We start from the raw sequence: 16255 nt of genomic DNA, 5'->3' as shown, positions 1-16255 counted from the left end.
ATATAAAACAATCATCATCAAATTGTAAAATAGGAACCTTAGGCCCATTCTTAGAAAAATTGACTCTATTAAGGGGTGCCTTTTGCCATTGAGTTGGGACTCCCTACCAACAAAACATGTTCCAACACAATATTACCACACATCTCACCTTGAGATCGGGACCCAATATAAAAGTGGGACCTGCTATGTATGAAATGTGTGGTGTCAGATTATGTAGGAGGGTGTTGGAACATGTTTTGTTGACAGTTGATCGGGACTCTCCACCATTCCAAAATATTAAGGGCCCATTTTGGTCTGTGGGAATCGGGGTCTAAAATTGGAATCATAATGGGCTATTTCAATTCTAATTGTTTGGTTGAACTGAATCAGAATCTCATTCCCATTCTTGTGAAATGGCATTCCCCCATTTGAGGGAATGGTCATTCCCTCCCCTACCATAGGAATGAAATCCCCTTCCAACTGATTCCAATTCACATTTGGATTCCTGTCTAAATCAAATAAACTATAGGCACAAACTATTCTGATTCTAGTTCTAAGGGATATCGGTTCTAATTCCAATAAAGATTCCAACTGCGAACCAAATAGACCCTAAATATTTTAAAACATATTTGTATTGGTATATTGACATGTACTTAATTACACCAATACAAATAAGATATATTGAATGGGCACATCGTATCAGTATTTTGATCCTGAGCCAAATTGAAAATTTACCAAAAAAAAAAAAAAAGAGCCAAATTGAGAAAGATAGGGACTTCAAAAACCAACGCCCCAATGTCATATATTTTCAGAACAACCCAATTTACATTTTTTTCTTTTGTTTTTTATCGTAAGAATTTTTTTATTATTTTCTAACCCCTTGTTAGGGGAAATGAAAAAGGGTGCTAATACGGTGTGGCCGTATGAAAACATAATGGTAGGAGAAAACCTCTAACTCTTACTTCATGGGAACTGAGGTCATGTGGGAAGCATGTCAATTCAAGGCTGGGTGTATTGCTCATAATAATTTCCATATCATATGAATATAATTTTGCACACATTAACATTTGCCAATATAGAATATGATAGTGCAAAGATCGAATTATTGCCACAGATGCCTTTGATCAAATCAAATTTACCAGCCTCGAAATTGGCATTTCTTATAAAAAGAATGCACCTCATCCCAAATGCTTGGGATATTCTTCAGCGCTTTAATCAAGGTTCAAAATATTGATACGTCCGATATGTCAGTAGAGGCGTATGTGTATTGAGCAGTATTGATAGTTTTTTTTTTTTTTGTTTTTTTTTCTTTTTCAAATATAGTACAGAGGGGCCAGTTTAAGGTATGTCCACTTCTTGAACCGGTCGAAACTCTGATACACTCTTTATAGGAACATATCGGGAAGCTCTCAATATGATACATATCAGACAATACAGCCCGATACGTATTGATACTTTGAACCTTGGATCTAATAACAATGGTTCTTAAATCCAGCGCAGATGCATAGGATATTCTGTTTTGCTGTGCATTATTCTGTATTAGAATGATGACATATTTATGTGCTACAAGTGAAGTTGGACGGGTCGGGTTTGAGTTGGGTCCTTCTGCAAACCCACCAAACCAATACGAGGTTGCAACATACCCAGTTGTATCTAGCATTCAACAATGTTTATTGATCGATATCTAGCATTCAACAATCTTTTGTGGTTTTGGAATGACCGAGAAAAAATAAAGAGCTGCATGTTCTAACAGTAACAGTAAATCAAGAAGAGGCCATTCAACCTGCTCCAAGTAAGCAGTGTATTTTGATCACTGAAAATCAATATGTTATACACCGATATTTTGAACATTGTCAGAAAGACATGACCCCAGACAAAGTAATAACCAATCAAAATTCATGGGCCGGGGGATTTTGATTGATCAAAGCTCTTCTGAAATCATACCTTTTGCATCATATGTTTATCCATGAAAGAAAGAGTAGGAGCAAAAGAGCAGTGGACTTTATAAACTTATAAAGGAGACTTGAGATCAAATCCTGTTGCCACCAGGGTTTGGAGGCTATCCCATAAAAAATAAATTAACAAAAAAAAAAAGAAAGAAAAGCAAAGGAGCAAAGGCTGCTGCATATTGAATCTCCAGGAACGAGATAGAAACCTCACCTATCACATATGGATATGGCGAGCAGAGAGGTGGGTATGGCTTCTGTCACCGTTGCCGAGAGATGATTAGCGAAGTTCAAGTCTGAAATATTCCTTCAAGAGGGTGTTTGCGAGGGTACTAGAAACTGCCAGCACTGGCAGAAGCTTCAGCGACAAAGCAAGAGATCTCGTAGGACCTTTCGACAGTAGTGCAGGTCAAATGCACGATCAAAGAAAACATGAGGAAATAAGATGTTAAACTTACATGAAACATGGCCTTGCTATGTTTCATGTAAACAATTTGTAGAGCGAATATGAAACGTAGATTGAGATTTTTTTTGTTCGAAGTTTAATTTCCTTAGGGCGAACGGAACAAGCACCTGCGATTCCAAAATTTTCCTTTTCTGCCGAGATATTGGCAAGCTTGACTGATGAATTATACAATGTAAAAATTCAAATCATGGGCATCAATCCTAATTTCCAAGTGGCCTTGCAGGAAAAATCCCGTTTCATTTTATCACTGAATACGGAAGTAAGACAACTTCATTTTAACAGTAAATAACTAGAGTTGGATGGATTCCTACTTACAATCAATTATCGTGCATCTCTTTTTGATTATTGTTCCCTCACAAAATATTCAATTACCCCGAATAAAATAGGAGGAATTAAATATCTGTTTCAATAAGAAGCGTAAGAAATCGTACAAAGGTCTTGTTTGATAGGGCGAAGAGAAGTAAAATTTGTGTCATAAAACGGTTAAAAATAAATAAAGAAGATGAAGGAAAAGAAGTAAACCAGCGTTCTACAAATCTAATTGGATGTCGAGCCGGAAAGCTGGACTGTGAGGCGGGTTAGGCAGTTCAACCAGGTGGTTAGCCCGTTGAATTGATCATAATTATCTAAACATGTGGGTTGGGGCCCTTTCAGCTGTCCAGTCACTACTCAACGACCCAGGTCGAGGATGGGTTGAGAACACTGGAGAAAATAAAAATAAAGAAAAGTCAGAGCACTCATTTGCACCTTCTCCTTGTACCAGAGTTAAATAACTTCCGTGAGGTCCAACGGTAAGGCAAGCAATAGATAGCCACTTTTCAGATAAAAGACAGATAGAAGATATGAGAAAGGAGATGCTGGCATCTAGCTCTTGTAGTCTGGGTTATCCCTAAGTCCAAGCTTAGAGAGAACTAAACAGTAGGACTCCCAGTCAGTTCTTCTGAGATACTTGAGCAACTTTTTCCTCCTCCGCACCATTGCTTCAAGACCCTTTCGAGAATGCTTGTCCTGCAGTATATTGTTCAATACAGCACTTCGTTATTATGTGGCAAGTTAAGAACAGCATAACTTTTTGTACTACAATTTATCCACAAATAAACAATATTGTCAAAACTATTCATGATTAATGACTAAGAATCCAGTCTTGTAAATATGAAATATCATCAGGACATAACACATTTCACTCGGCAGTTGCAACTCAAAAGAGGCACACATTAAGTTCATTAACACCGTCTTTGGTTTGAAGAAAAGGTAGGTAAAAGCCTAAAGGTACGGAAACTTATACAAGGTTTGTATAGGTTTCCCTACCTTTTCTTTCAAACCAAACACAGCCTAAAAGAAGGGACGGTGAAACATGATGATCAGGAATAGATGATGACATTAACAAAGCAGTTACATACTGATAGATGCCTATACTCCACCCTAAAGGTACGGAAACTTATACAAGGTTTGTATAGGTTTCCCTACCTTTTCTTTCAAGTATAGATGACCAACAAAGCAGTTACATACTGATAGATGCCTATACTCCACCCTCCCCCATAATTGTACCATTATCTAAAATTTTCTATAATACTCTTTGCAGAATGCACTTTTGCTTTTTTTGGGGTGGGGGGATTGTTTATATACCAAGTTTTATTGACTATTGACTCTGGAATGTGGAATAGAATATATACAAGTGAGATGTACTCCCTAAATGAGGGTAGGAAGTGGCAACTTTGTGCTAAGAAAAAAATGCCAAAGATAAGGTCTGCATTGAGTCTAAAAGAATGGGAAAAAAGACAATCATCATCATCATCTAAGCCTTGCCCCAACTATATTGGGTGCCTACATGAATCCAGTTTCCCCATTCCACTCTGTTTAGTGCCATATCCACACCTTAGCATGAGCACGAAATGACAATTCAGAATCCATGGCCATAAGAGTTGGGCAAAAGTTCAAATGCTGAGTTCCAACCCAACACAACCCTCCTCCTTGACCTGAGCTTGGGATGTAAGACAAGCTCACACTAGTGGATTTGGAAAAATAAAAAATAAAATAAAAATAAAAACAGAGTTAAAGAACTGATCATCAAAGTTAATGTACCCAACAGATTTTTAAGAATGGTTATATTTAATGTACTAGATAGGCTTTTATGTATGACCATCAAATGTTAACTTCTAATCTTAATGCTTAATTGCCTGGGCAGAAAAAAGAGTGAAATAAAGTAATTGACCAACATATTTTATGTCTATACGACACTACGTAACAGCCTCTGAATTTTGTGCTCCCATGCTAAGAACAATTATGATATTTAAATGATTCATCTGTATATTTGAATAGACCTGTTCACGAGACGGACTTTGTCTCTATATTAACAGAACGCATCCCAAGCCCAGCCCAACCATTGGGCCTAGATCTTGAGCCCGAGCCCAGCAGAAAATTGGGGAAAAAAAGATTTTTCTTTTTTAACTCAATAACAAAACTGATTTATTTATATCAAAAGACCTCAACCCAAAAATAATGAAAAGATCTTATTATGGGTTGAGAAAAGAGAAGAGGAACGAAGAAAACAACATATAAACACACACACACACATTATATATATTATCAGGTCAGGCTCAGGTTCATGCTCACACTGGGCTTTTTTAAGAAAGCTCAGGCCAGGCCCAGCCTGGCTGTTTTGGACCCGAGACTGAGCATGCGGGCCTAAATCCATTCCTAAGCCCAACCAAGAATGGGCCGGGCCGTTGGGCTACCCGACGCATGAGCAAGTCTAATATTGAAAAACTAATCATATGGATGAGTACATAAAGAACCACCCATTTGACATTTTTATAGTATTAAAGAATTTTTAAAATCTTGCCTATTGGGACTTTGATCAGAACATTTTCTGTTGTGAAGTATCAGACTTGGAAAATTGGAATTCTCTTCTTTTGCACTTGTTCAAAAGTATTCCAATTCAATATCACACCATATATATTTTGATCACCAACATCAGCAATATTTCAATTTAGTCATTACGTGATAAAATTTTCTTTTGAAGGATTTGTGCCAAGCACCCTGACCCATATCAACAATATGTTTTTAAGATAACTAAAAGTATTATATTAAAGACGAGGCAGCAATATTCCTTTATACATTATCTATAACAGAATAGCTGGTTCTTTGAACTCCTTGTCTCACCATTGCATATGCCCAACCGATTGATGATCTCTTCACCCACTTTGCCCATGCTCTTAACTCCCTCATAAGGCTTTTTACCTCTTCTAGAATGTTTGGATATTGCCATGTGCACAAATTAGTCTAATTAAGCCACTTTATTACAGTTATTGAGTTCCCTTCCAATATTACAGCTCTATAATTCTTACCTTTTCTAAACCATTAGCCTTGGAGTTCTGCCTGGATTGAATCACCAGAACCTACAGGTCCTGAATAGAGTGATATTATGTGTCACAAATGATTTCTAAAGACTCTATCAATTCCTGACTGGTCCTGGATTACCCTGCTGCACCCATCAAAGTTTAATTTCATTTGGTTCACATCCGGTGGTATCCAATGTATAACCCTCCTTCCACCTGTTGATGAGGATGGCACCACCCAAGCACCCACCATCTGCCATCCCCAAGCAATGTCATCCATCATGAAGGGCTTATTGAGTTCCCTTCCAATATTACAGCTCTATAATTCTTACCTTTTCTAAACCTTTAGCCTTGGAGTTCTGCCAGGATTGAATCACCAGAACCTACAGGTCCTGAATAGAGTGATATTATGTGTCACAAATGATTTCTAAAGACTCTACCAATCCCTGACTGGTCCTGGATTACCCTGCTGCACCCATCAAAGTTCAATTTCATTTGGTTCAGATCCGGTGGTATCCAATGTATAACCCTCCTTCCACCTGTTGATGAGGATGGCACCACCCAAGCAACCCACCATCTGCCATCCCCAAGCAATGTCATCCATCATGAAGGGCTGAACACAGTCAAAGTTTTCACCAAATCTATTACTCATGATAAGCTGCATCATATTCAACATCATACCATATTGACAAGAAAAAAGAAATGGAAGCTTAACAATAAAACTCCTTGTTAGGAATTCTAATAATCGTGTTTTCATCAATTGCTTATGAAATATCCCTGTTTTCTTTTTCTGAATTATCCATATATGTGTGTGTGTGCGTGTGTGTGTGTGTGTGTGTGGTTCATTTTTTCTGTGTTTCTGTAAATTTTCCTGAAATTCTGGTTCACTTTTATTTTTCTCTGCTAAACATGTTTTCTAGCTAGATATAGTGAATAAAAATAATTCAATATCCATATACCAAAAGAAGACAGCATTAGAAAATCTATAAGATAGTCAAACCTTTTTACGTAATACAGAAGCTAGATGCTTGATTTTTGTTGTTAGTTGTGCCACTGCAAAACAAGAGACAAGCCATTAGTTGGGAAAAATAATGCAAACAAACACACAAAAAACATCATAATTTCTTATACAGTTTGCAGCACAATTGAACCTATAAAATCTATACAAGTCTTTTTATTAGATGGGACATCCAAAGACTCATGGAAGCAGTGATGAATTCTGAGAAATGTTACCATTCACACTAACTACATTAAGCCAAAACATAATTCTGCAAATGTAAAAAACCTAATATCAAGTAGAGTATGCAGAAATACCTAAAATCATAAAAAAAAGGAACATAGGATGAGGGTGGCCCATGCTCCACGATGAGAGGATCTTATATTATCTTATCTAGAAACCTATGTGTGTGCTTATCTTATCTAGAGACTTTACCCTCCAAAGGCCACTTAATACTTCACCATTCCCTGTGCTACAAAGTGAGAAATCCCCCTAAATAACCAAATCCCCGAGACCTATTGAAGCTGCTAATCCAAATGCTTAAACAAGCGAAAATGGCTCAGCTTCATCACAAGTTGCTAATCACAATGTGTTTAAAGATCATAAAGACAACCTACATGTGCCACAGAATACCATGGCATACTGCATAATCGTACGAATGATTCTTATGTGTACCTTACATCATAGATGAAATATTATTTTGCATGGGTAGGTTTATTCTTGAATCCCACATTCCCACTCTATACCAACTTCCTGTTTAAGGGCACATTGCATATACACATACTTTTTTTTTGATAAATCATATGCATGTTAGACAACTGTATGCCCTTAGCTCCAATCAGAAATATGTACATTATGAATTTATTGTAAATGAATAAAGTACACATTTGATTCATGTTCCTGTGGTGTGTTTCTATGTAATACCCTTAAACTGGACACTTAATGAGACTTGTGTTAGTTTAGAATGTTCACAGCCATTGGGTAAGTCTGGGGAGATTTATCCTGCTAAGGCTGACACTGGTGTGCTGCCAACTGTTGGGGTGGCTTGTCTCAGCTACCAGAGTGAGACCCGAAGCACATGCAGTGTAGGATTAATAGAACCTTTGAACCGGACTAGATTTCCAGTATTGCCCTGGACTTTGGAGATAGATGGGCAAAACTGGAAAGTTGCACCTAACCCCTACACTCGATTATGATACTACACTAGGTGTCGGATTGGGCTGTCTTTGATGTACCCATCAGTTTGATCCTTAGCGAGGGTCAAAACCTGTGTATGTTGGGACAGTCCGAGAATTCATCTGAGTGGGTGATCTTAGTGACAGGATCAACCCCTTTGTCGGACAAAGGTAATGATCGGGGATGCACTCTCTTTGATGGAAACCAAGATTGCCGGTAGCCGATTTCAATTGTTGAGATTTTGTTTTGCAAAATAAATTTATATAAATATATATACATATATATATATATATTGTTATGGTTTCGACATGATTTGCAAAAGGTTTTAATTCCCGGGATCCATGTAAGCAGAGAATGCAACATTTTTCCTTGTAGTCGAGGGAGAGGTCCTCCCTTGTCGGGCAGTGTTTGATCATTATGGGCTGAGAGGTTAAGTGTAAAACTACTGAGGATAATGCCTGATGGGCTAATCTTGCATTTGCCCACAGTCCCTAGGTGTTACAAGGTGGCTTGGCCCAGGGACCACCTAGGGTAAGTGTTGGACCCATTGAGCCCATAAGATGGGTTTTAGGGGGTGCACTATCCATAACAGTGTATTCGGCCAGGCCTTGTAACAAAGGCTGGGCTGAACCCATGTGGCTAATGTGTAAATCAATGTTTGAGTCCCACGCCATACAAGGAAGCCCAACTGGGCAACAGTTTGGAAGGCTAAGTGAGTACATAACCTTAAATGGGCCTTAAGCCCATTTCGAACTGGGCTGATTTGATCAATCAATAAAAAGGGGCTAATTCTGAGATGGATCAGCTGATAGGATTGGGCCTACACCCTATCCACTTAGAGAGTCCAAGATCTAAATAAGGTTTAAATCTGGAAGCCTCCTAATTAGATTAGGAGATGGCTAATCTGATCTGCAGATAAGATAAGGGTTCTCCCTTATCACTTAAAGGGACTTCTAATCAAAATATAATTTGGATCAGCAGCTCTTAATAGGATTAGGAGTTGATCCCTTTATATCTATAAAAGGAGGAGGGGGCGACAACCTTTAGACATGCAACCTAAGACTCTTGTCTTCAGAGCTGAAATCACAGAAGAGAGATCTCTGCAACCTCTACAAAATCTCTCTTGCCGCCGCCATTACCTTTAGTTCGATCTCCAGTTCTTGGGAGAAATCAAGATCTGATCTTGATATCAATCTTTTGGGAAAATATTGATTGGAACTGTACTCACAAGCCATCCAGTTGATTCTTGCGAAGGGTCAAGTTCTTTTGAAGAACATTGTTGATTTTGCTCCATCCTGCACTGCGCCATTTTCAGTGAGAGCAGTTTTTGGATCCTTCCTTGGGCGTGAACACCTCCATTAGGAGATACTAATTCTCCGTATCAGGTGCATCCTCCCTCCTACTCCTTTTGGTTTAGATCTGGTTTGGTTCATGGTTCAAGATTGATCCTTGAAAAATATGTTTTTTCTAAAATAGGGAATTCGATTCCCTGCAAAGATGGGAGAATTTTTTTTTGAAATTCGCCCAGTCCATTTTGCAAGACTTGGGCGTCCATGTGATGGATATCTCATCTCTTCAATACGCACATACTTGTTGATGAATTAATACAAATGCCCTTTATGGTTCAACAAGAAAAAATGAAAATTCAGAAAACATGACCTGAATCTTGTTAACAATGTTAGCTTGGCAATGTGGCAGGGGTGCAAACTACCTTCTTTCTGAAAACTAGTTAGGTGCCAAGTTGCCAAAGGCTCAGGTGCCTAGCACATTACAACATCCAAAAAAGTCATCGCAGGGTTTATGAGTGATAAATGCCAAGTTTTTGTGCTGATTTGAGCATGGAGCATCAGTGAGATACTACACAGTGCTATGGTAGGTGCCAAGTGTCACCAGAGATAGACTCTTTAATTTCAAATGTCTTGGTATCACTGCTTGTCAATAATCCTTTCACCGATTCCTACTCTCATAGGGTCACTCAAAATCTCAAATATAGACTACCCCCCAAAAACAACTATAGATAACCACTATTTTTTTTTTTGATAAATACTATAGATAACCACTATTGTCCATTCCAAAACTAAGAAAATGGAAAGACTCAACTCCTATCACAGATGAACATTCTATCAATAAAAATGATCATAACCCTCTGAAACATGTCAGATTTAAGTTCTTGATCTCATTAGATAGATAACTCAATAACCTATCTAATGACAGCAAAATCCTGCAAAAGGAACAAGCCTTGACCCTTGAACAATATGCTAAAATAGAAGTAGTGTGATTGCAACTTCCACTTTTTGAATTTCTAAGCACTCTCCAATAGAAGTCATATACTAGTTCAACCCTTTAAAACAATTAGCTTTATTCTTGTGACACCAATAAACTAGAAAATAAACTTTTAAAAAACTCAATCTGACAAAAAATTATGAAATAGCCACTACCACAGAAATTTGACTTCTTATTCCATGGTTTCATTCCTTCTTCATGTGCCAGCATTAGAAGCATTGATACAAGCACTTAAATTGACTAACCCATTTACCAAAAATTGAAGATTTGAGCATTGATTCATCATCAATAAATACATCATAATTAAGTCTTAGCCTCTTCAAAGAAAAATCAAACCTCTAAATGAAATCCACCAATTTCTACCCCCTACCATATTCTAGATTGAGTTCATGACAATCCTTTAGAGGCTAGTCCAAATTACTGAGCTTATAAACCCTAGAGCTGACTATCGTTTATTTTCAAATACATACCTCAGGTTTGTGATCAATCAGAAATAAGTAAATAAATAAACATTATATAATGTCTTGTTACTCTACCATTTCAAAATAAACAAATAAACATTATATATGGTATGCTTTCTTCTGTGCCATACAGAGCTTGCAAATATTTGGGCTTGCTTTGCCATGACTTTATTGATAAATATTGGATGATTTGGATCCCTTAAATATCCTCCGTTTTTGTTATCTTGGGTTACATGAGATTGAAAATTACAAACTCAATTATCTTAACTACAAAATCAAGCATTATTTATCAAAAAAAAAAACTACAAAATCAAGCATTGAGAGAAGGTGGGAAAAAAAAAACGCATGCATATCTTTAGTGGCCAGTTTACATGGAATTAAATGCAAGACTTAAGAACTTGTGTGCAATAATATGAGTGTTATATAATTACAGAATGGCAAATAATATGGAACCCCATGCACTAAAAAGATAACAGATGAGCAACTCCACAAGAACGCAAATTACAGAGTGGCAGAGGATAAATATTCTTACCTTGAACACGTGCAGATCCACAATCTGATTCTGACATTTTAAACTCATCCCTAACTCTTTTAAGTTCTAATTTCATCTTCTCTGCAGATGACATGTTATCTGGGTGGAAATACTGCAATAGAAACGCTTCAACAGAATAAGACACCCAAATAATTGTATTATACCAGATGCATTTAAATGGTCATATAAATGAACTTGCATTTTAATCATAGCCATAGGTAAAAGCAGAAGATAAAACTGAACAAGGCATTAAAACTATAGAGCTTGAGCTGTATAGTCAAATCCTTTGAGAATTAACAATTAACTCCACTAAGGAGAGGAGTTATGGTCGAAACCATCAAAGGCACATTCTACAACTTGTTTTCCATTCAGCATCTCATTCATCCAGCACACCCTAGAGAGGATAGGTTGAACGCGGCATTCTCATTAAGAGACTACATTGTAAATGCAATTTGACCATGTTCATTTCTTAAATAAATCCACAAAATAAAATAAAATGGCATAAAAAGATAAATAAGTTATCACTTGCCTTTTCAACTAGGTGTTCCTTTGGAGGTGCCATCATAAAGTTTGGAGTCTTTCCTAGTTGACCCAAGATATCAAGTCTCTGCACTGTTAAAGCAAGAAAACTATCTTAAAAAGAAAGAACAAAACGCAAAAGGATATAAGACCAAATTAGCAATGATGTGCATGTAAACATAGGTAGCCAAATGCCAGTATTCCAAGTTCTAATTTAGAATCAATTGCGCAGACCAATTTATATTTATGCACTTCTTAAAATCAACTTAAGTATTAAATACCAATTTAACTATCAACATTAGCATTATTGTGTCACTCTATAAGTAACTACTAACCACATCATCATGAACATAGTCTTATGCCATGCACTGTTTCACAGATTGTTGGCTTGCCCACACAGAGTGGCTTCAGTGATCTAAAAGGCACGCCTAAGCGCTCAGGCAATGCGCATTTTAGGGTAGGCGCCTCGCCCAAGTCCTAGGCGCAGCCCATTCAAAAGGTGCACGCTTGGTGCGCCTAGTGAGCCTTGCGCCTTAGCCCAGGCGTGCGCCTTTTGAAAATTTGCCACTTTTTCCCTTTTTTTGAGTTTGGAAGCTGGGCCGAGGGCGACCCGAACCCTAGTGCCACGCCCCTCAAGGCCAGCCCAAACAAGGTTCAAGAACCCCCTATTTGGTAATGTTGTCCATTCATTCATCTTAATAAAATATCTTTTAAAAGCAATTTAAACTATAAAATTATTATTTTTTGTATGAAATCTAAGAACTTAAGACCCTAACATGGACTTGTTTGGGCTTGCCTTGAGGGGCGTGGCACAAAAGCGGCTCGCAGAATTAGGAATGTAATATATCACATTAGTTACTTGATGCAAATGAGAAAAAAAAGAGATTGTGGGTTTTATATGCTTGAAAATGTTTTATATGTTTGATTTCATTTTTAAATTCTCATTTGAATATGCTTTACATATTATATTTATGTATTTTAATTTTAGATAATAGGTATTTTAAAACTTAAGTTTACATTTTAATTAAAATTATTTTTAAATTTTTTTGCATTTTTTTAATTGTGTGCCTTGCCTAAAAAAGGTGTGTGCCTCGCCTTGCGCCAAATGACCCTTGCACCTTGCGCTTTTAAAACACTGAGTGGCTTAAGCAACAAGAATATTCTAGTCAACACACGTGGACAGGGATATTTTTTCCTCTGGCATCTGGGCAAGGACTTTTAGTGACCTAGTAGTTAGGCTTATATATAGCAGCTTCAGAAGTGGTCCAAGAGGTTTCTTGCCCCTAACTCACATGGAAAGTTCATCCACAAAGAGTAGTGCCACATGGTGGAACAAAAAAAAAGATCCATTGGTTTATCTTCTACTTAAAATTCAAAATTCAGTTATTATGGTTCATAGAGGAAGGACCCAATATACAACAAGTTATAGGGCCATGGGCTGAGACCCACAAGGCCATTTATCATCTAGAAAATACAAATAGCCATTGACCGTTTTATTATCCATCTATGTGACATAAACAGGTAGCATGACCCAGTGTTTAGATGCCCCTATATTCTTCTCATGATTTGCACACACACACACACACATATATATATGTATATGCATATATATTGTGGACAGCTGACAGCATAAAAATAAAGGTTGCTGCTCATTGGGTAAAAACAATGGAAGCTTTCAAGGTAGTATCAATGGTTGACTTAACAAGGGCTTGTAAAGAAGTTTAAAACTCTTCACAATAAAACACAAAATATCAATGCAATGGTCCAATGGAAGCCACCTTTAACTAATAGAGTGAAGTTTAACTTTGACAGAAGCCCACTAGGCAACCGAGGCCCCTCAGATTCTGGCTGTGTGTTTAGTAATGCAAGGGAAAAGTGATGGCATTGTACTCAGGTCTGATAGGAGTTGGGGACTCTTTAAAAGCTAAAGTGATAGCACTGTTATAAGCAATGATGATAGCTAAACAACTTGGGCCTCATGATGTGGAGGTGAAGGGTGATTTAAAATTGGTAATATCTTGGATGAGTAGTAGCAATCCAGGAACTTGGATTTACAGACAAATTCTAAGAGAAATTGGGAGTATTGTAAAGGAGGTGAGGGCAACTTTTAGTTGGGTCAATAAAATTCCTAATTTCTTTGCACTATGTCAGGAGAGGCTGCAGCTCGCGCCTCCCTAAGGGTTCTTGTATGAGATTGTAATCCTGAATCTGTTTCTGTTTTAATAAAATTTCGTTATTATTCATCAAAAAAAAAAAAAACTTTTAGTTGGGTCAAGAGAACTACAAATAGGATGGCTTATCCATTACCCCCAGCCTTGTGGAAGACGTGAAAGAATATGCAGCAGAATGGGGGTGTGTACTGAAGAACTTACCCACTAAATATTTGGGTTTACTTTGGGGGCAAGGTGCACATCAAGCTCTATTTGGGAGCCCATAGTGAAAGGTTTCGAAAAAAAAGGCTCTCTGATGGAAAGCGAGTTATCTTTCAAAAGGAGGTAAGTTAACTTTGATTAAAAGTGCACTAACAATCTTCCCTCCTACTACCAATCATTTTATTCTCGAAGCATGGCTGCAAAATTAGAAAAGATGCAGAGGGAATTTATGTGGGTTTAGCAGTCCAACACAATTGACACCGAAGAAAAAGAGGAGAATAGCGTAAAATTGTTCCTATTAAATCAAACAACTTCCAAACAGCTGTAGCAATCTCATGGATATAACAGTTTCTGATTTGACCATAGAAAAGGCTTACTTGATGATTTCTTCGCTTTGTCATCATCCGACATCCGCAACCTCACTAAGCTGTCCCTAAGGTCCTTAAATGATACTCCACCAATCCTTGAATCTGCCTCTTTCTCCTCGAATTCCCTCAGCTTCATAAGCCTTTCATTCAACTCCCTAAGAGAGAACCAGTTCTTATCCTTCTTATTGTTAGCAGGGCGGAGCATTCGAAGCTTCTCTCCCAACTCGCCATAACTATACATCTTCAAAAACTCAGTCTTCATCTCCTGAGGTTCCTTGTCCTTTTCCCTCATTTCCTTCCCAAAGACAGAAACGGGGAGCGTTTCGGAACCTCCAAAAACAGAGGGAGTCGAAGAAGGTTCTTGAGGCTGCAGCTTTAGACTGTTTTTGAATGCTTCGAGAGACATAGGATCCAAGACCTTGCTTCCTCTATCAGCCTGTCCTCTGTACCGGTCGTTCATATTCTGATTCCCAGTAGAGGATCGCAGCTGCCGCAAGCTCTCGCGTATCGCCTCGAAAGAGAGCTTCCCGCCCTTGGCGCTTCTGGCCCCGGCATTTTCTCCCTCGCTCTTTTCGACCACATTCCTTTTATATAGTTCTTGAAACGAAACAGTTTCTGAAGACGAAGACGATGATGACTTCTCGTCAGGCGGAGGGGGGGAAGATCTGCGACGAAACTCAGAAAGATTTTTGCGAATTTCTTCCAGAGAAGCGATTTTTGAGGGTTTGGCAGTGGCCAATGGAGGAATATCTTTTGGCGGAGACTGAGGAAACCTCCGAGGAGGCGAAGCTTGCTTAAGGCTCGCCTTAATGTCACTGAAATAAGGAGTTGAAGGGGAAGACTGGATGTCCTTCTTGTCATCTCCGTCATCGGAGTCTGGAGATGAAGAAGAGAATAACTGAACGAAACTAGGGTTTCGTATCGTTCTACTGCAGCTCGATCTCAATCGCAAGGCCATTGCCGCCATTTGGGAAGGCGCAAAACAGCACTTTGCACCCTAGCTCTTGAAACGCGAATAGACGAAGACATGCTCCGGCCTCCAAGCCTGCAATCAGTTGTTCAACTTGATCGGGCCCAACCCAATCTTGGCCCATCTAATCCAACTTTTTGCACGGGTTGGGCTTGAACTTTCTGTCTTTTTGGTGGGCCTGTTCCTGAAATCAGGTCAAACCCAAGTCCGGGCTTCCTATGGGTTGATACGTACACCTAGGCTGGCCCAAGCCCAGCTAAATAGAGGTATGAAAATTTGAACACTATCTTCCGTACAATAATAGGCAGAGCCGCAGAGAGAAAACCACTGGTAGAATTTCCCAACATTCTATGTCCCCCTTATTTTCTGTCAAACCAAATACAGGGAATAAGGTGGTGTTTTCATAAATCCAAACCCTGATCTTTGGAAAGCAAAACTTTAAGAATAATTTTAGGTATCGAGCCATGAAAATGGTTATTTTGTAGTTTTGCTCATATGAATGAATCCGTTTGGTTTTTGTACATCCGTTAACGTTGAATATTATATATTTCTTTTTTCCACATAATTATTAATTAATCATTAGAAATACTAAATTTAATGATAAATTATTTGTTTTACTTAAATATTTAATTAAACCCAATTAACAAATGCATGTTTAACCATTGTAAAACATTAACAAAATGCATTTAAAATATTGTTCTTGTGAAAAAAGTTATTTAAATTTAATAAAAATACATAAATAAAATAAAATAAGTTTAAATAATGAAATAATTAATATTAACCATTTGCAAAGAATATTAACAACTATTTTAATATTTAAACTATTCTAAAATTGATAATAAATTAAA

The 16255-nt window shown here is 37.8% G+C and overlaps 1 protein-coding gene across 1 annotated transcript; it reads right to left on the bottom strand.

Annotated features, from left to right (window-relative positions):
• Window positions 1–2774: 2774 nt before the first annotated feature.
• On the bottom strand, window positions 2775–15735 carry LOC148869571 (S15/NS1, RNA-binding protein). The gene is made up of 5 exons (XM_088967859.1): window positions 14447–15735; window positions 11708–11790; window positions 11179–11290; window positions 6730–6782; window positions 2775–3399 (listed from the first exon to the last, which is right to left on the bottom strand). The coding sequence occupies exons 1-5, from the start codon at window positions 15402–15404 to the stop codon at window positions 3256–3258; spliced, it is 1350 nt and encodes a 449-aa protein (XP_088823985.1). The 5' UTR covers window positions 15405–15735; the 3' UTR covers window positions 2775–3255.
• Between the last annotated feature and the right edge of the window lie 520 nt (window positions 15736–16255).

This window comes from Nelumbo lutea, chromosome 2 (assembly GCF_056320005.1).
Source record: "Nelumbo lutea isolate HS-2025 chromosome 2, American lotus-T2T, whole genome shotgun sequence".
Taxonomy (NCBI): Eukaryota; Viridiplantae; Streptophyta; class Magnoliopsida; order Proteales; family Nelumbonaceae; genus Nelumbo; species Nelumbo lutea.
This window is presented reverse-complemented; position numbering and strand designations above follow the sequence as displayed.